The sequence below is a fragment of the Elephantulus edwardii genome, unplaced genomic scaffold, assembly GCF_000299155.1.
Source record: "Elephantulus edwardii isolate Elephantulus edwardi_28Jun2011 unplaced genomic scaffold, EleEdw1.0 scaffold00049, whole genome shotgun sequence".
Classification (NCBI taxonomy): Eukaryota; Metazoa; Chordata; class Mammalia; order Macroscelidea; family Macroscelididae; genus Elephantulus; species Elephantulus edwardii.
The window spans coordinates 13,771,455-13,792,030 of NW_006399799.1; the positions used below are offsets into that span (position 1 = coordinate 13,771,455).

General features: G+C 55.4%; 1 protein-coding gene across 1 annotated transcript in view; it reads left to right on the plus strand.

Annotated features, from left to right (window-relative positions):
- Positions 1–786: 786 nt before the first annotated feature.
- FOXO6 (forkhead box O6) overlaps positions 787–20,576 on the plus strand; it is a 20,322-nt gene continuing 532 nt past the window's right edge. The window contains exons 1-2 of the mRNA XM_006886521.1: positions 787–1,200; positions 19,801–20,555. Of these exons, the coding sequence (XP_006886583.1) occupies positions 787–1,200; positions 19,801–20,555 (1,169 nt within the window). The remainder of the gene's footprint in view (positions 1,201–19,800; positions 20,556–20,576) is intronic.

A 20,576-nucleotide genomic window follows, 5' to 3' on the forward strand; every position in this document is an offset into this window, starting at 1 on the left:
ATGGCTCGGGCCAATGAAAGATTTCGGGCCCCGCCCCCGCCCCACCCCCCACCCGTCTCCAAGCAGGGGGCGGGGTCGGTGCCCGGCGCTCCTCCCCTGCACCATAGGCGGCGCTGTTGCGTGCAGGGGCTGTGTCGAGTCGGCAGAGCTGACAGCTTAGCGCCTCCACCCCCAGCTCGCGGGCTGGGCTCGTGGCAGAGGATTCCTTGGCTGGGGGCTTGCACGCCCCGCCCCTTCCACCAGGCCCGCCCCCTTCTCGTCCCCTCCTTGTCCCCCGCCCATTGGAGGTGCTGCCGGCGCTGAGCGCGGTGGGCGCGGGAGCTGGCGCTGGAGCTGGAGCGGCGGCGGCATTCACCGGGCGGCGGCGGCGCAGGCTCCGGCACAGGCTCCGGCACAGGCTCGGGCTCCGGCATGGTGCAATCCGGCCTCGTCCCGGGAGAGCGGGGCCCGCGCACGGGGCCGGCGCCCGGGGAGTGGCGGCAGCGGCGGTGGCGGTGGTGGCTGCAGGCGCAGGCTGGCGGCAGGTGCTAGAAGCGGGTCTGGGCGAGGTGTGTGCCCTCTGGGCTCCGGGGCCGCCGCCCCCTCACTCCTCGAGTCTTTCTCTGCCTTCGTGCTTCCCAGTGCGTCCAGCCCCCTGCCTCCGCGCCCCGGTCCATGGCTCCCCGCGGTTGAGCCCGCGCCGCCTGGGACCCCTCCTGCGGGCCTCTCGGGGCGCGCAGATCCCGGAGCCGCCCGCCCACCCTCCGCGGAGCCCCCCTCCTCTTCTCGCCGAAGCCCGGCGGGACCATGGCTGCGAAGCTGCGAGCGCATCAGGTGGACGTGGACCCGGACTTCGCACCGCAGAGCCGGCCGCGCTCCTGTACCTGGCCCCTGCCGCAGCCGGACTTGGCTGGCGACGAGGACGGAGCGCTGGGCGCAGGGGTGGCTGAGGGCGCGGAGGACTGCGGGCCAGAGCGCCGGGCGACAGCCCCAGCGATGGCCCCAGCGCCGCCACTGGGCGCCGAGGTCGGACCGCTGCGGAAAGCCAAGAGCTCCCGGCGGAACGCGTGGGGAAACCTGTCCTACGCCGACCTCATCACCAAAGCCATCGAGAGCGCTCCGGACAAGCGGCTCACGCTCTCACAGATCTACGACTGGATGGTCCGTTACGTGCCCTACTTCAAGGATAAAGGCGACAGCAACAGCTCAGCTGGCTGGAAGGTAGGGATGTCCGACTGGGGAGGGGGAGCTGGGGATACCAGTTAGGACTTCCAGGGGGCTGCTATGTGCGCCTGGGCGCGGGGCGGGCCATAGAGAGGACCTCTGGGGCGCCCTCAGGAGTCACTGAATGTGTGTCCCCGGTTTGGGGCAGGCCATCGGGAGGGCCGGCGTGCGATCGGGCGGGGGCGTGCAGGCACCATCTGTTTGCGTGTCCTGGATGCGGGTCGGAGGTCTGCTGGGGTAACAAGGAACTGCCGCTTTGAGGCACCCAGAGGAACTCTGGTTGGGTAACATCCCTATCTCGCCCTTGAGGATCACTGGGGACCCCCTAGTACCATGGCGAGTTTGCTTTGTACTACTCTTGTTTTACCTTCAAGGATAGGGTAACCCTTTTAAAGGCTTCGAATAAGAACTTAGGGCACCACCCCACCTCTCACCCGGCAATCTTCCCCACTGCCTTCCCCAGAGTTGGTCCCAGGATGTGGAGCGCAACCCTGGGCCCACAGTTCTTGTTGCTCCAGGAGTTCACCTTAGGGCATCAGTCTACCTGGGGTGGGGCAACTCTGTCAGGTGACCTGGGAAGCTCTGAGTTCTCCATGGGGCAGCTGTCCCTACTCTCCTTTACCTGGATCAGCTTGAAGGTGGTGGTGATGAAGCTTGAAGACTTGCTGTTCTAAGGGGCAGGGTGCTGTGAACTGGATCTGCCTCTGGCCACCCTAGGCTACTGGGTGTCCTCTATCCTGGCTTTCTGAGCTCAGATGCAATTGGGAGTGGGGGAGGGGCTGGGGAGCCCCTGGGAGGCCTCAATACCAGCACTGGGAAGGGGGGAGCCATCTTGAGAGAGGGCAGGGGCTTGACTAGATTGTGGTCTCCAAACCCAGCTCCTCCTCTGGCCATCTTGGGGAATGGGGATAGTCTGTGCCTTTTGGGGAGAGGAGATTAGGGGGCCATTCCTAGGGGGTAAGCTATTGGAGAAGAGCTTTCTGGGAGTGTTAGGCTCTTTCTGGGGCATGGTGTATTTTTGAGGGATTCATAGTCTGTGTGCCCCTTGGTGGGAGCAGGGTCTGTTCAAAGAGGTGTACTGGTGGGGTGGGATAAAGGTTTGTGCACGAGTGGCTCAAGATGTCCAGTAGCTGCACTGTAGGGACAATGTGTCCTGATGTGGGAGCCCAAGACTGTCAGGTTTCACACTGGCAGCTTCTCTGTTTTCAGTTACTGGCCACTGCGTGGGTGAGGGGCACAAACTGGAGAAACAGCCATAGATCTCCTTCCCTATCCCCTCTCCAGTCTCCTTGGGCTCAACCCCCACCAGAACACATTCCTCCCAAGCATGTCCTGCCCTTGTGCTTTGCTCCCACCTCCCTCCCTGTTCCCCATGGCTTGTCCCACCTCTTCCTGTCCTCAAGGGCATTGGTCTAGACACCTCCTCCAGGAAGCTTTCCTTACCCCTTATTAACTAGCTTGTGGTTTCCCCTTCTCTGGTTCTTTCTCTGCCTGCCCTAGGCCTTAGTAGGTTGTATCCTGTCTCATTTGCCGCCTGGCTCCCACCTCTGGAAGGCAGTGGCAGTGTCACAGCCATCTCTGTGCCAACCACCCAGCTAGCACAAAACTTGGCACCAAGGAACCATCAGCGCATGTCAGGCAAGAGAGTGACCATGAGGGGCTCTACTGTGACTTCAGAGTCAAGTAGTGAGTGGTAGTGTTTTGTGGATGATACCAAAGTTTCTGAGGCAAGGGAGAGGTCTAGGGGTCAGAGTAGATCAGGAGGGCTTCCTGTAGGAGGTGGAGCTCCAACTGGGGCTTGATGGAGAGGACAGGGGAAGATGAACAGGGTATGTGGGGCTGGAACTGTAATTCATTGAGTCTTGGGGCCAAGTCCGGTGTCAGGTCCTTCTCATATCTCCTTTAATGCTGTCATCAGTCTCTGAGGTGGGCTTACTGCCCCTGTGTACAGAGGAGGGCACTGATCCACAGTGTGGTGTAGTGAGGTGCCCAAAGTCACACCTTCAGGAGATGTGAAAGTTGGCCCCAAACCTAGCTGTGTCACCTTCCAGAGCCCAGACTCGCTTCCTTGAGTGTCTGGGTACCCACAAAGCCTTGGGAATAGTAGCCTCTTGTCAGCAAGGGTCTTAGGGAAGAGAGAGGCTTTTGAGCAGGGGCCGTTATATATCCTAGAACATGGCTAGGAATGTGCTTGGAGAGACTTGAGCCCTACAAGTTCATTTCTCGGAGTGGGAGTCTGAGGTTAGAAGGGAAAAGGACTTTTCTGAGGTCATCAGTGAGTAGCAGGCCCTGGATGAGGGCCCAGGGCTCCTGCCTGTCCACTGAATGCAGTTGCCACTGCACCATGCTGCTGGGGACACTGGTTCTTCTCCCTGTGCCTGGGCTCTGGAACTGAAAAGCTCTGGGCTGGGGCACTGGAGAGGGAGGTTCACACTTGGGCTCCTGACCTAGGTCCTGACAGAGACCATCCATGTATTGGAGGAGCTCTTCAGAGAGGCCTCTGCTCTGTCCTGCCCCCTCAGTGGCTATTCTCATCCTTATCCAGGCTCCTTGGGAAACCCCTTTCCTTTCATTCTCAAGGCTGCCTGTGTCCTATTTCCAGGCAACCCCTCCCGGGGCCTAGTAGAAGGATCACTCCTAATCAGCTTCAGGTTGGGGGCTGCGGTATACCTCAAGTGTCAGAGCTGGGATCCATTATTCCTTTCTATCTATGCTTCCCTAATAAATGCCACACTTGAATCCTTGAGGTGTGCCAAACTGTGTTAGGCAGTATTGGAGGACGATGGGTAAGGCATTCGACCTGTCTTCAGATGCACCAGTGTCAGCTAGTCCCTGTGTCAAGCGGATGATATAGTGATAGATGCCCTGGGTACAGACAAGTTCCCACAGGGGAGGTAGCACGAGATCTGATCCTTCACCAGGGAGGATAAAATTTGGGAGAAAGTCTTCAGGGAGTACTCATTCAGGCTCCTCGTTCAAAGGCAGGGTGGTGGGGATCTGAAGACTGGGTCTAGGGAACTGGTCAGGTATGTCAAGCTGGTACTGAGAACCTCTCGGAGCCAGGGGGGAGGGGCTTGGGTAAGGTAGAGTGGGCAAGAGCATGAAAGGCCAAAGTGCTTGGTTGTTGCCCTGTGGTTAGATCTGTGACATGGAATGGTTTTTAAGAGAGGAATTGGAGAAGGCAAGACCCACCAGACACACAAACCAGGGCTTGGGAGGGGCCAGGCCCCTGGCACTGTGCCCCAGAAGCTGGTAGTGTTCCCCTGGGCCAGGGGTCTCCAGGTCTGGCATAAGAGCTTGGCCAGGACAGGCTCCCTTGCCAATATTCAAGGAATGTGGCTATCTGGGTAGGGCCTCCCACTTTCACATGCTCCAGCCCCACCTTCCCTAGGCTTGGACGCCTCCGGGAAGGCTTCCAGGCTGTTCTGGGTGCTGGTACTCTTTCCACTCGGCGCCCCTGGAGTTGTTCGGCCTGCTTTTGTGTTTCCTGACTGCCAGCTCCTTTGGGAGCTCGCAGGCCAGGCCCAGGCACCTCCCATTCCTGCCTCCAGGCTGGGTGGGGGAGGAGTGCAGTGGATGGGGACTTCCCTTCTCTCTCAGGGGCTGGGACTGGAGCTGCTCTGTCCCAGACATTGGAGCAGAGTAGTTCTTATCTTACAGGATGAGGTCGGGCTGAACTGGTGTGCCCCTATATGCCCCGAAGATCTCAGGTGGGATGGCGACTGGACGGGAGAGACTGGGCTGAGCGACTTGCAGGAAGGTCTTGATACAGCCCCAAATGAGTGTTGGATTTGTGTCTAGGGGGCTCCCCCTGCCTTCCTCCGCCCAGTCTACTCCAGCAGGGCTCCCTCCTCCTTCTTTGTCCTATGGGGATCCCCAGCCCCAGGGGCTGGTGGGGGTGCAGGAGGAGGCGGTGTGAGTCTGGGGCGGAGGGGGGTGTCCTCACCCCCTTTGCTGCACGAGCAGGGAGGGGGGCTGGCAGCTGCCCGCCTCCTGGGCACGAGCCCGTGCCAGCCGCTCCTGGCACAGTTGCTGGCACGCCCGGCAGACTCCCACGGCCACCTGCTCACACCCACCCACGAGCGCTGGCGCGCTGCGGGCCCTTCCGGCTTCCCGGGCCTCCCGGAGCCCCTCCCCCGCCGCTGTGTTCCAGCACCCCCACCCCCAATCCTCAGCTCCAGGAGGACCCCCTAGCTCCCACTGCCTTTGAGGCCCTGGCCCCCTCCCCCTCCCCAATTTGGGGAGTCCTGGAGGCGGGCCCGATGGGAGGCCCCTGGGGTAGTTGTGCCTCGAGGGAAAGGCTTGGGAGGGGGGGGACAGGCAGACAGACAGACCGACAGACAGGGTGAGGGCCCCGCCTGCCACCTGGCGCCGCTCCAGCGGGACGATGGCGGGCAGCGCCGTGCCAGGCGGTAATTGCAGACAGACTAAAGAGATGAGACGGTTATTTTTAACTCGCGTTAAGGTAATGAACGGCGCGGGGGGTTTGCGGGTTCGAAAGTTCAGCTTTCTCCCAGCCCCCACTTTCTATGTGTCGGGGACCCCCTTTCTGCAAGTCCTGAAGGCTTCAGCCCCAAGACTGACTAGAGCAGAGAGGCCAGGTTGAGGAGCACAGAAGGCACCCTGACTGACGAGGGTGGGTCGAATTGAGAGGCTTGGGACCAGGACCAGGCTCCCAGTTCCTGAGTACCCACCGCAAACTAGGTGTACATGCCATGAAATCTCCTCACCGTCCTGCAAGATGGGCGTCCCTGCTTTTTAGATGGGGAACCTGACTTGAGAAAGGAAGTATGCCCTGGGAGTCAGGTACCTAGGACATGACCGACTTGGGAACTGAACTCTGAAGCTCAAAACTGTATGTCATTGGGTGAGGTTGAGGAAGAAAGCTGGAGGCAAGGGCTTGGGTTTGGACACTGAAATTAAAAGGCTAAGGGCTTTCCTTTCCACTCACTTTCCCTTGTCTTAAAGTGGTAGTTGGTGGCAGTAATCTTGTGGGGTGCTGTGGACTGTGGAAGCCCCTTTGCATCTTGTGAGGGGTGAGGAGGTGAGCTCATGGTTAAGAGCTGTGATTATGATCTTCTGGAATATGAGTGGATTAGGGGGAGTACTTTCCACACCTCACTGGTTCTTGCACCCTGCAGCTGACTCACCTACAGCTTGTGATCCTGCCTCCCAACTTGGGGATGAGTTACCTGGGAAATAGGGGGAGCTGCACCTATCTACCGTCCTCTTCCTTCACCCCACTTCAGCTTCTAGTACTATGGGAATAATGGAGCCCAATATCCCTTCCTTTTCTAGCTGAACATCTTTTCACATACTCTCAATGATTAAAAGCTTATAGCCTCTGGGATAGCCTGTTTCATTGTTCGGTTGCATCTCTGGGGAGGGCGGACCTAACTAGTCCTCTGAGGTCAGAGGGAGCTGAGGCATCCAGGCTGTGCACGGGGTGAATGGACCCCCGGTCTGGACACCTGATTTAGTGCATGAGCTGGAGCCAAGTTCTCTTCTGTTCTGATCCTCAGTCTTCTCGTATCTAAAAGACTTTCACTCAGCACCTGGTCATTCAGAGGCTTTGACTTACAAACCATTTGCTCCAGGAGCTCTGAGAGGTTCCTGGGGACAGAGGGCAATGGTGCTACCAAGAGAGGACTTCTCACAGGGGAAGTGGATGAGTACAGGTGTGGACAGAATTGAACCTAGGACTCTTGTTAGGAGATGCCTGCCTTGCCCCTGGGAGGACCCAAGTGGCAGACACTTTGGGCACAATGGAGACAGTGTTCAAGGCAGTCCCAGCTGGTCTCCAGAGCAGACAGATGGGGGGTTCAGGGTTTTAGGTGGGCATTAGCCGAGACTCTGGGGCTGGGTAGGGTGCTCAGGGGGACAGCTGGATCTAGAGCAACCCCCCTCCTCCTGACACCCTGGTTACCATGGAAACCAACTCCTGTTTGAGAGGGTTTGGCTGTTTGCTGCCTCTCCCTACCCCCCAACCCATATGTGGAGGTGGGAGGGGGGCCAGGTGGTGTGTGGGGGAGGGGCATCCCACACTCTCCCCCTAGGGCCTCCCTCTTTGCAGATAAACCTTTCTGGTCTCTAAGGCGGCAGGGTGTGCCTTTCAGGGAAGGGGAACAAGAATTAATGTCTGGGTGAATTAATGTCTGAGTGTGAGGTAGTTGGCACTTCACAAAAACTCTCATCCTCCCCGTGTCCTGCTGGAAAAGTGTTAATAACCCCATTTTGCAGTTGAAAAAACGGAGGCCCAGAAAAGATCTCACTTGGCAGGCATCTTAGCTGGGGCAGGCAAAGCCTGGATTTCAGAAGCAGTTCTGTCTGTTTTTATCACGTTTCACCATCTCTCAATGCCAGTGCTATCTCAGCCCTGTACACCTGCCAGCCCTTCTGCCCCAAGGCACTCCCTCCCTACTGCAGAAACCTCCCGGCTCCTCAGTTTCCCCTGGGAGCCAACCACACCCAAAGTGTTGGCCTCCTGGCCTGACTATCCTTCCCCCACTTTCCCTGCTACTGTTCATCTCAGGCCACCCTCAGATTTCTGTCTTCACTGGAGTCTTAAGCCACAGCCATTGTCACAGGCTCACTAACTACCCTGACTGATTCCTTGGGGCCTCCCTTAGAATCTAGGTGGTGTTTGGGAGGTTTAAACAAAGACCGGGGGTGGGGGGGTGGGGGGGTGATTCAGGCACCCAGCACACCTCCCTGAGAATCCCTGCCTTAAATCTTTCCCTCACTGTCACTCGTTGCTGTCCAGTCAGAGCTGACCCTTGACTGGCCCTCCAGAAGGTTTCTGAGACTGTAAATTACACGGGAAGAGAGTGCCCATCTTTCTCCCATGGAGTCGCCGGTGGATTTGAACTGCCAGAGAGGCACCGACTTCGGGTTAACCGCACAACTTCCTACAGTCTAAGCCATCAGAGCTCCTTAAATCTTTAGTTCGAAAAAACCCAGCTGACAATCGGAGTTACCTAGATATCAGCTCCTAGATGATACATGTTCCTTGTCCCCATCTCAGACCCTCTTAATCAGACTCTCAGCTGGTGGGTTTAGCAAGCTGTGGTATGTTTGGTGATGGGTTGAATTCTGAGCCTTAGATCACTTCCCAGCCTTCTGCTTGTCCCTCTTCCTTTTCCTTCTCCCCACTCAGCCCAGCTCCTTCTCCAAGCAGGTTGCCCAAGTGAACCCTCACATCTCTCTGCCTCACTCCCTTTCAGTCCTCCCAAAGATTTGACCCCCTTGCAGTTTGGGGCTGAGGCACCATCCTAAACATGTGTGTGCACCTCTTCCCTCCCAGTAGCTTCTGAATCCCATTGGATAGGAAATAGATGGGGAGAATAGAGTCAGCAGCAAGGCTAACATGTTTGCCACGAGAGAGAGGAGAAATGTCGGAGCAGGCATCTCAGGAATGGTAAGGAAAGGAAAAGATACAGCCCAGCCCCTGAGCGCTGAGCCCCCCCTTGCTCATACCTGGTGAAGGAGATGAGAGGACCCTGTGTCCCTCCTGGTGCAGGTGTGGTCCCTCCAGCAGCCGGCACTGGGACCTGTGTGTGTGCTGATCTGGTCCTAGGCCTGTCCCCAGCCACATCTCTCACCCCCTCCTGTCTCTGATCTGACCTTTGCTTTAGGCACACTGAACATAGAAGCTTGAGATAGGATCTGCCATAAGCCACTGCATACATTCTTGGGTTTCATTCTCACAGCAACCCTGAGAGTGTACTGCTGTTCTTGTCCCCATTTTGTAGATGAGACAACTGAGGAAAAGAGAAAGGAAGTGGTGGCAAGGAAATCTCAGGGGGCTGACTTCCCCAGTGTTCAGTGTTCTGGCCAGGCTGTACCAGTTGATCTCTGTCCCATAAGCCCCTAGTCATTCAACAGCCTCTGCTCTTCCTTGGGGTGTGGCCTTCCACCTTCCAGTCTGCTGAACAGCCCAGCATCCTTGACTTTCTTCCCCAGCGGACTGCTCTCTGAGGCCAACTTGGTGTTCCCCTCATCACTGCGCAGCTCCCCCTTCTCCCTTTTACCCAGGGCTGCAACCACTGGGCGCCTACTCTGTACAGCATGCAGAGATGCACCAAGAAGAGCCAATTGACTCCCCAACTTTGAATACCCCCGAGAATGCCTAATTTTGATTCAGTCTAAAAAAGCTGCTCAGGGCCAAAGTGGAAGGCCAGAAAGTGAGTTTGGGGTGCCTGGAGGCAAAAGAACCAGGCAGCCCCAAGCATCTGTGCTGGCCAGAGTTGGGCAGGAGCAGAGGCTGGAGAAGCAATTAGGGGTCTGATGATCTGAGGTCTTGAACGCCAAGCCCAGGAGCTTTGAGCTTTGGGATAGAAGCCAAATAGATCACTCTAGGGTGGTGTGAGCATGGGTAGGAAGAAAAGATAGGCTCAGGTGATCTGGGGAACCTGGGTCTAGTAGAGATGAGGAACTCAGATGGGGTGGGTTCCAGAGAGTCAAAGATGCCAGATCTAACTGGCACTCTTCTTCCTGCAGTGCCATAGAGCACTCTGAGAACTTTAAGATAGGAACCTGAGATAGGAGGTAGCTCTGGAGGCTAAGAGGAAACTCACTACCTGTGTGGCCTCAGTTTCTTTTTCTACAAAATGAGATAATAATAGGGCTTATGCTCAAACTTTAGGAGATAGATGTAACGTTCCCAGGAGTACTTGGCAGATAACATCACTAGCATTCATTCATTGCTTTCTTTCGGGGAAAGGAACCACCCCATATTCAGTGTGAGGGTCCCTGGACCCTGACCTGTGAGAGATGCTGTTAGCTGAGTGGAGGTCCTTCCTCTAATGTCTCCCTCTTCCATTCCTCCTGCCCTTGTTTTGATCTACTACTTTCCAGTCTCATCAGACAAGGCAGTTTTAGGTTTTCCATTGACAGATGAGGAATATGACTTACTCAAGGTCATCCTTGAACCCAAGGCTGCCTGCCTTGCTACTAGCTTCTCTTTGCCCCACTGGCAGGCTGTGTGACCTTGGACAAGGCTCTTCCCTCTCTGGCTTGGAGTCCATTCTAAAGATCCAGAGTTTTTCTCCCAGCCACACTCTGGGAAGCTGTGCCGCCTCCTCTTCTCTCTCCCCCTCCCCTGTCCTCAGCTGGCCTCGCCTCCTCCTGTAACCTGAGCTGGGGCCTTGGGGGAAGGGGCTTGCCCTCTGCCAGAGGCACCTGCCAGCTGAGCAGATGTGTGGGGATGGAGGCTCCCAGGAGGGGATTGCCGGCTCTTAGCCCTGAGCCTGGTCTGGCGGGCTGGGGCAGGCAGCCCCTAGCCCACTCGGTTTGAGTCTCTGTCCTCTGCCCCGGAGCTTACTCTAAGCACTTGTTCATTTTCCCCTGGACATTCATGGTCCTCCAACAACGTTCTGCAGGATAAGACAGATGGCAGTTGAGGGCTGGTGCTGCGGTCTGGGTGGGCTGCCCCTGGCTCCTGGAGCACTTTGGCATGGGGACAGAGGGCCAAGGGCGGCCCCTGGGGGCGAGGCCAGTGTCTGTGCGGGTGGCCATGCCCCTGGGAGAGCAGATGGTTCTCTTGGCACCATGCCCACACCTCCTTTTCTCCCCCTAGGAGCCAGCCTGCAGGGCTGGGGCACAGCTGCCCGGCCCTCCCCAGAGCTGCCTGGGGCAGGGCCAGATGAGGTCACCACAGCTGCTCCCAAGGCCTGGGGCAGGGGTGTGGGGTGGTTCTTCTGCATCCAGAAGGAGAGGCTTAGATTGAGGGGAGACAGGAGAAAATGGAAAAGTCTGCATGCTCCTGCCTGGCCTCAGCTCCCCATTCCCCTCTCAGGGTAAGAGCATGAGCAAGGGGCCAGAATTCGTACTCACTATCGCTCAAAACTATATGACCTTGGGCAACTCAGTTTCTTTTGAGGCTTCCATTTCTCATCTGTAATATTGGAATGATTAGTAGCTCAGAGAACTGCTATAAAGCTCCAATAAGGTAATAGTTGAGTGTCCAGCACAGTGCGTGGTCCATGGTGAGTGTCCACTAAATAGCAGTTCTTCTCTGTCTTTAATTTGCTGAATCCTCCCGAGGATCCAGACGTGCTGAGGAGAGGCAGAGAGGTGATGGTGGCAGCAGGCGCTGCAGGAGAATCCAGGGAGGAGGAAGTGCAGGCAGGACCTGGAGCAGAACAACAGCACCGGAAGGGCGGAGGGGTTCTTGATGGCTGAGGGCTTCACCTTGCGTGTTAAGGCATTGTCCCTCGCACAGCCCTCAGTCCATTGAGGAGACAAACTCCCCACAGTTATATTACCTTGTGCAGCTACATCTTTGGGGGAGTTCTGAGGTGGGAGCAACTATCTGTTTTGGTGGAGACCAGGAAAGTGTCTCAGCCTTGGTCTTGAAGAAACAAACCTTGTTGATCAGAGACAGGAGGAGGCAATAGGTATGTTGTTACTGTTGTTAGGTGCCTTCAAGGCAAGTATGACTCATAGAAACCCTATGAACAACAGATCTGAACCCTGGCCTGGTCTGTGCCATCCTCATAGAAAATACAAAGGCATGAGGATGTGAAACATCTGGGGTGTCTGGAACCCCAGAGAGCTTAAGAGAATGGCTGGAGTGCGTCAGAGGCCACTTGAATGTCAGTCTGGAGTTGTACCCAAGCCCAGGAGACTCGAGCAGGAGTGAACTTAAACTTCTGTTAGTGCTTTACTTGCTGCCCAGACTGTGTGGGCTCTGCCCTCTCATGTGGTGGGGGTGGAGGGTGCCAGGTCTGACCCTTGACCTCTCACTTTGCTTTGAGCATTTGGTTCCTGTTGGCTTTGGCCCCTGGCTATTCACTTCTATTCCACTCTGACCCCAGGCCCTCTCAGCTGTCACTCTCTGTGACCCCAGTGCCTCTATCTGCCCTTCTCCTCTTCTTTCACCTCTAGTGTTAAAGATCTACCCACATGGCCTCAGGCCCCTGCCTTCCACTTCTGCTAGGAAGTCTACCTTGATTAAGCATCCCAGCTTTGTCCAATACAGCCAAGAGAAGTGACATGTGGGGAGACTGTGGCTCCATTTGGGATACACATGTGCCCCCAGGTCAGCCTTTGTGTGGGCTGGAGGCAGGAAAGGGGCTTGTAGAGCTGTTGCTAGAGCTCTGAGACAGGGAGGAGATAGATTCCTGACCCAGTCCCATGCCTGCCAGCGATTGTTGGAACCGTTACCCCTTTTTATAGGGGAGGACCAAGGACACATGGATAAATTTGGAATTTCAGCCCCACCCTTAACATTTCTTCAGATGTGAGGAAGAGAAGAAAGGTGAAATGGGAATCATAGCAGAGAGCTCAGCTCAGCTCCCACCAAGCCACTCAGGGCAGTCTCATCTCTGGGCAGGAACAGGGCCATTGTCCTGCTTCCTGAGAGGACTGAGACAAGCTCTGGACAGTGATGGACCCTGAAGGTGTGTGCACACCTGGCCTGGGCTTGGGGTGCTGGACACAGGACTGAACTTGGGAGGAGCCTGGGTACTTCCAGGTCCCTGAGACCCAAAAGGTAGCACAGAATTAGTGCTGTCTCTGATGTGTCATCTGGTCTCCTGATAGCTTGAGTTTGAGAACCCAGGTCACTGGGATGGGCAGCAGGGTGGTGTGACTGCAGTCATACCACTGGGAAAAGTCCTACCCTGGGAATCTGTACCCCTGGGTTCCAGACTGGACCCACTACTTGCCAGCTGCATAGCTTGGGAAAGTCATTTCGCTCATTTGGGCTGCAGTTTCCCCACCTTGTAAAATGTTGAGGATGTTGTTATGTATCGTCCAGTCGGAACTGACTCAATAGCTGACCCTCCTGTGGGCTTTCAGGGTGTAAATCACATAGAAGGAGATTGCCTCTTTCTCTCCTACAGAGCAGCTGGTGGATTCATACCACGTGCCTTTGGGTTGGCAGCACAACTACCTATTCGCAGGACTGTAATCAGGATTACAAGAACCTAGAATGCATCTGGCATGTGGTAGGCGGTGCCCTTCTCCTGCCTCCCTACTTAGGGAATGCCAGAGTGTGCCATGTCAGCTTGCACTAGTTTTTGAGGGCCCAGTGTGCACAGATCATCCTGGTTTTACTGTCAGTGATGTCACACGGACAGCCTGATGTCAGAGCTACATTGAGCATTCGCAATGATTGACAGCTAAGCAAGTCTTTTGCCCCTTGGAGAGCTGGCTGTTAAACATTTACCAGTGAATCACTGAATGTGACCCAGAGAGGGTAACTCAACCCAGCATCACAGGGCAGGGAGATAGGGCAGTGTTGTTGTTGTTTGCTGTCAAGTCAGAACCAACACATAGTTGACCCTCCAGCAGAGGCAGTTAATTGCCTGGGAGGAGACTGCCCATCCTTCTCCCACAGAGAAGTGGGTGGATTCGAACTGCGTGCCTTCAGGATTGCAGCAGAGCTGCTTAGCACTAGGCCACCAGAGCTACCCAGATCCATTCTGAGGACCTGGCTGAATTGGCTGAGTCAAGCAATCTCGAACTCTTAACTCCATGATCTTTTCTGAGTTTGTGGAGATTGAATGTAGTCTTAGCACCAACTAGGGTACCTACCCTCTGTAAGGCAGCGGCCAGGGGCCTGTGAGTGGTAAAACCCCTTTTCTCTTCACTCCCTGTCCCACTGGAGATCTGGCAGGCACTGGCTGGAAAGGTTAAGACTGGATGAGGCTGAACTGTCAGAAAATGAAGCTGTGCTGGGAGGAGAAATGAGGTTGTACTGGAAGATAAACGAGGTTGTACTGTCGGGATGAGGTGGTACTTGGAGGCGAGGTGAGGCTACATTATTAGATAAACGAGGTTGTACTGTCAGGGGATGAAGTGTACTTGTAGGTGAGATGACGTCTTGCTGGATCAGCCGGGTTGCACCATCAGAGAACACAGCCACACCACAGGAGGAAGGAGAGTCCCTGGCTCAGAGGATAAATGAGAGTGTCCTGCTGGATAAATGAGGGGGCCCGTCAGGTGAATGGAGTGCTGTTAGCAAATGAGGTTGTACTCGCTGGATAAATGGGACTGGTGTGCTGGATAAATGGGGTTGTGCTGTCAGAGGAATGCATTACTGCTCGTGGGCGAAGGGTGTCCTGGGAATAGATGAGGGTGTCCTGCTGGATGGATGAGCAGCTGCCGCCAAATGGATCAAACCCTGTCCACCAGGGAGGCACCACCGGCAAGGGCAAAGTTATTCGGGCCTCACTGGAGCTCCTGCAGTGTCTTCTAGTCAGGGTGGGACAGGCTCGGAGAGACCTTGGCCCGAGCAAAGCCAGGCTGGCGGGAGAGGGCAGCCCTGGGTTAGCCAAGTCTGTCTGGAGGCAGAAGGGGAAAAGGGAAGGGGCTGGCTCAGCAGCTGCACTGTTCACCCTCTGAACCTTTCTTTGCTTTTCTTTGAAGCCCTTACTCCTCTCTGGGTTATGCTGTTCTGTCTTTCTCCACCCTTCCACCTGTACCTCATTGATCGGTCTTGTCTCTCAGCCCTGTATGCAGAAGCCTCTATGTGTACCAGCCACTCCATTCAGTCTCATTTAATTCTCCTGTGACATTGTAGGAAAGCTCTGGTGGCCTAGTTGTAAGAAACTGCACTGTAATCCCGAAGGTCCATGGTTTAACCCACCAGCTGCTCCATGGGAGAAGGATGGGCAGTCTCGTCCTGTGTGATTAACTGCCTCTGGAAACCTGCCGGAGGGTCAGCTATGGGTCAGTTGTAACTCGAGATACAGTACACAACAACATGACATCGTATAGCCCCTTGACTTTCTTCTTTCCCCCTCCCTCTTTTTCCTTCTCTTCCATTCTTCCTCTGTCTTTCACTTATTCATTCAACAAACATGCTTTATTAAGTGTGGCTACTAAGTAGAAGGTCTGAGGTTTGAGTACACCCAGAAGTGCCCTAGAAGAAAGACACAGCAGTCTCCCTCAGGAACCCCAGCCACTGAAAAGAGTGTGGAGCACAGCTCTATGCTGACACCCATGGGATCGCATGGAGTTGGAATCAACTCAGCAGCAACAGTTGGTTTGGCTTGGGTTTTTTTTTTTTTTAAATGTACTAAACACATAGTTGACACTAAGTACACCACCTTGCCTTCAAGCATCCTTGTCTTCAGGAGGCTTCTAATATAATTAAAGCTTCTAATATAAATGAAGCCAGACCATAAATGATACATCTAGAATATCAGTAAATGATATTTTGGTTTAGAGTGATAATTGCAGGTGAAAGGGGTCAAGAAATGCCAGGGGAGAAGAGTGACCAGGATGGGCCTCTTTGCAAAAGATGGCACTTGAACAAAGACTTGAAGGAGATGAGGACCTCTGTAGGTATCTGGGGAGCAGTGTTTACCTTGAGACGAAGGCACCAAGGTGGGACTGTGCCTGGAGGTTTTCAGTCAGCAAGGAACCAATGAGGGGAACAGTACTGGGAGAGTCATGGGGGCCTAGCGGCTGGGGCCTAGCAGCTATGGCAAGGGTTTTGCCCTTTCATCTGAGATAGGAATGGGGTGGCACTTGAGGGATGTGGGCAGGACTGGGTATGGTTTACAGTATTCAAAGGATCTCTCTGGCTATGTGGAAGACTATTGCAAAGTAAGGTGAAAGCAGAGAGCCACTTAAGCAAATAAGAGGTTCAAAGTATCTTGCCCCAGGATCACACAGCTCAATGGTGCTGGAATCAAAGCTGGAACCCAGATTTAAGGCCAGAGTCTCTGCATTTCTCCCTGGTGGCCACGACTCCATGCTGCTGACCACCCAGGCTCAGGTTCTGACAGAGGGTGGGATGAGTACAGGATGTAACCCATAGCCCTCCCCTCTGTCCATGAATCCAGGAGATCCTCTCCCCTTGGGAATCAGTGGCAGGCCTGGATGTAGCTGTGGGACCCAGCTCTGGGCACCAAGGGAGCCTGGGCATGCTGGGGCCATGGCTGTGGTGACAGGTTGCTAAGCGACCCTGAGAGGGAGGAAGCCCTGGTTACTGCTGCCTGGCAGACACCTCACCCTCCTCTGTCTTTCTCACCTCCTTCGTGGCCTCTGGCTTCCCAGGAGGCCTTTCAGGCAAGCTAGAGTTAGATTCTGCATTTGCCACCACATCTTGGCCCAGAGCTTTGATTGGTACCAGGTGGCTGGGCACTGAGGAGCCAGACTGGCGACAAGGCCCACTTTCCCTCATGGGGCGCGGCCTCGTGCTCACACACCTGGTGCAAAACCTTGCTCAGGAGGTAGAGGCTCAGCTCTGACCCAACAACCTGAGTGACCTGGGCAAGACCTGCACCTCTCTAGCCTTCGATGGCCCTCTCCATAGATCTGTCTCCAAGGGCTTCAGTGTCAGTGAAGAGTGGGATTGGGACGTAGGATGCTGAATGGTCAGGGGCTTTGTACCCTCCCCTATGGCTTCTCTGGCCTGTCTTACATGTTCAAGTTCTGAATTAGAAATCTACAAAGAGTTCCACTTCTTTAATAGAAAAATTAAACCCCTGTGTTTAATGATTCCAACAATTTTAATGTGAAACTGAAAAGATCCCCAGAGTACAGACAACTGGCCCTTCACACCTTGGTGGAGTTTGGTGGAAGAGGGGCTTGAGGCATTCCTGCTCTGCCACCAGGTACTGGACAGTCCTTCTACCTGGGTCAGCGCAACCACAGTTCCAGGCTGGGGCTGGAGGTCCAGGCACAGAGGATAGACAGCAAGGACGCCAAGCTTCCCAGGCTGGGTACATGTGTTCTAGGTGGTAATCGAAAACATTATTTTTCTATTGAGAACATTTGGACATATTATGAAGTACAGTTCAGAACTCCCTTGAAGAAATTTCAGCTTTGCAACAACTGCTTGTGATCATGCCCCAATGTTTCCCATGCTGCCAGCCTTTTGGGATAGTTTACATGGAAAGTTTACGACTCTTCATGAGATTCTTTGGAAATTCTGGGACTCATTTCCCTCTCCCTTGGTGGCATGGTGCACTACGTGCTAAGCTGCTAACCAAAAGGTTGGCAGTTTGAATCCATCAGCTGCTCTGTGTCAGAAAGATGGGCGTTTCTTCCTGTTAAGATTTATAGTCTCAAAAACCAGAATTGACTTGATGGCAGTGGGCTTGTTTTTAGCAGAATGTGGTAAATTTTTCACTCTGAGTAAGGTCATGCCTGAAATCAGTATCTGGCTCTGCCACTTTAGAGAGCTGTGTGACCTTGGCAACTTAACCTCTCTGAGTCTGACTCTCTTTGTCTTGACATGGAGACTACAATCTCTGCCTTGGTAGGGCTTTCAGGTAATGATTACATGAGATAAAGTATTAGCATATCCAAGATCATATAGACAGATTCTGAGTAGCTTCTAGTACCAGCTAAGGTCCTCCCACTCTCTCCCAGCACTAGGAAACTGGCTGGCACTGGGCAACCCAGATAAAGAGGTGCTGCCTAACTGACCTCCAGCTGGGAAGTGGTGAGGTGGGGATGGTGCCGCCAGTAAACCAGACAGTCTCTTGGGGGAGGAAAACTCCTGAGGTCTCTAAGGCTCTGAACACAGGTGTGAGGGAGGGGCCGGGAGGCAGGTGCAGGGGCAGGAGTGGGGCTGGGGGACTTACTTGAGGGAATAGCACCCCCTTGGGGTTCAGCTCCCCTCCTCTCAGATTCCCAGGAGATGCATGCAGGGCAATGCTGGGAAGGATCCTGGAGGCCCAGGTGTAGTTCCCCAAGGCCAAAGAGTGAAAGAGACAGGGACCCGTTAGCATTACATCTGTACCTGGAGCTGGGGGTACCCTGGGCAGCAGGTCAGGACTTTCTCTTCCGGGATGTTGGTGGGAGGGTGGCAGGAGAGGAATCCTGCCCAGAGCAGTGGTTACAAGTGTGGCAGGTTGGATTAAGGAGTTAAGAGCAGGTCCATGAGCTTGGCAGAATTGGGAGTGTTACCTGGCTCTGCTGCCTACCAGCTGTGGGACCGCAGACAAGTTACATCACCCCTTTGGGCCTTTGTTCCCAGTTAAATGAGATGAGGGTAATGCCAGCTTCCCAGCGCTGTTGGCACCCAGCAGTTCTATTCAGTGCATGGCATGAGCCTGATGGAGATGGTTAGGTGAGCTAAGGAGGTGAAGCTTTCTGGACAGAATACAGTGATTTGCCTGTGTCTGTGAGCACCTGGTCTGCCCACCAAACACTTCCACAGACAGTAATTGTCTCTTTTCATCATCTGACCCCCTCATGAGTGATTTTGCAACATATCTCCATCTCCCCCCCCCAAAGCAGTTCACTGAACTCCAAAGAGATTGGGTAAAGAGCCCGTGATCACACACTTAAGACAGCTGAGTCGTCACGCAGCAGCTCAGCCCTTCAGTGCTTCCACAGCACAGACTGAGCTGGATGGTGACGCCACCAGGTGGGAGGCCCAGCAGAAGTCCACTCCAAGCCCAGAGGGAAGCCAGATCCTTGGAGACAACTCCCCTGCCTGCCTTTGCCCTTAGGGCAAGCCTGAACAAGTAGGTAGTGACAGGGGAGCTCTGGAGACTGGCACAGCTGAAATAGAGGTTATGGCAGAGCCTGGCAAAGGGGGAGCCCAGAACAGCACTGTGTGGTCTTGGGCAAAACTTGACCTCTCTTGAGCCTCGATTTTCTTGTTTGTAAATGGGGTTGCTGCTACATATTTGTGAGGATTTTGTAAAGGTTCCACCAGCTAAAGGAAAGGGGTTTGAGGCAAGAGCTACACTGGCATCTGGGACTGCTGGAGGGCCGGCCAGGCTGGAGAGCTGGGCTGGCTGGAAGGCTGGCACTGGACAGAGAGGTGGTGAGGTGTGAAGTCTTCAAGGGCAAAAGAAGTCTTTTGAGGGGCTTGATGGGATCCAACCCATGTGTAGGGTCCACTGAAGCTCTCAGGAAGGTAGGAGTAATTTCCTAGTTGTCTAGGCCCTGTACCCACATTGGCTGACCATCAGCCTACCTTGTTCTCTCTGGCCAGGCCCTCCCAGCAAAGGGTTAACAGTCTTGTCTACCTGCAGTTGCATTTTAAAGACACAAAATTAAAGCAGGTAATTTATTCTCCCCACACACGAAAGAGCAATTAGTTCTAAACAGGGCTTAATCAGTCACCGCGAGATTGATTTCTGGAGCCCTGGGTTTTCGGGCTCCTGGCGCCATGCCAGGCTGGGGAGGGAGGGGGGCGGACAAATGAGCCGCGGCAGCGGAGGCAAGAGCCCTTACATAATCTGCTGGGGGGCTCTGGCAGCCTGGCCAGCCTAGGCGGGCTTCGGAGAGGAGGGGAAAGAGGCTCCCCACTTCCTTACTGTTGGTCCAGACAGGCGCAGAGTGCCCCCTCTCCCTCTCTCACACACACCTCCCTCAAGGCCTCAAGGGACTCGCTTATAAGGATATTGCCTTACTTTTTGTGGAGTGTCTATGTGTAGGGGGAAGGTCTGGGGAAGAAGAGGGGTTTTCTGGGTGTGTCCAACCAGGTTCCTAACTTGTCCTCTTTCTCTGCCCCACCCCTTGGCCCCATTCTTCCTATCACCTCCCCTTTCCCCTTCTTGCTTTTCTCCATTCTTTTCTCTTCTTACTCTCCCCCCTTTCATTACTTCTTCCTCTTCTCTCACTTCCCCCACGGCCTCCCCTTATCCCACTCCACCCCATCCTTGTCTCTGGCCACAGAACTCCATCAGGCACAACCTGTCGCTCCACACCCGTTTCATCCGCGTGCAGAATGAGGGCACAGGCAAGAGCTCCTGGTGGATGCTGAACCCCGAGGGCGGCAAGACAGGCAAGACCCCGCGACGCAGGGCTGTGTCCATGGACAACGGCACCAAGTTCCTGCGCATCAAGGGCAAAGCGAGCAAGAAGAAGCAGCTGCAGGCACCAGAGCGGAGCCCCGACGACAGCCCCCCAGGTGCACCAGTCCCTGGGCCCATGCCCGCAGCCAAGTGGGCTGCCAGTCCTGCCTCGCACGCCAGCGACGATTACGAGGCGTGGGCCGACTTCCGCAGTGGCGGGCGACCCCTGCTTGGAGAAGCAGCCGAGCTGGAGGACGATGATGCCCTAGAGGCCCTGGCACCTTCGTCGCCACTTATGTACCCAAGCCCTGCGAGCGCACTGTCGCCCGCGCTGGGTGCACGTTGCCCGGGGGAGCTGCCCCGCCTGGCGGAGCTGGGAGGTCCGCTGGGCCTGCACGGTGGTGCGGGGCTGCCAGAGGCCCTGATGGACGGCGCGCAGGACGCGTATGGGCCACGGGCCCGCACCCAGGCGCCAGCCTACTACAGCGGCTGCAAGGGCGCGGCCTATGGCGGGGGCGGGGGCGGGGGCTTCGGGCCTCCAGCGCTGGGTGCGCTGCGCCGCTTACCCATGCAGACCATCCAGGAGAACAAGCAGGCCAGCTTCGCGCCCGCCACGGCGCCCTTCCGCGCGGGGGCGCTACCCGCGCTGCCGCCGCC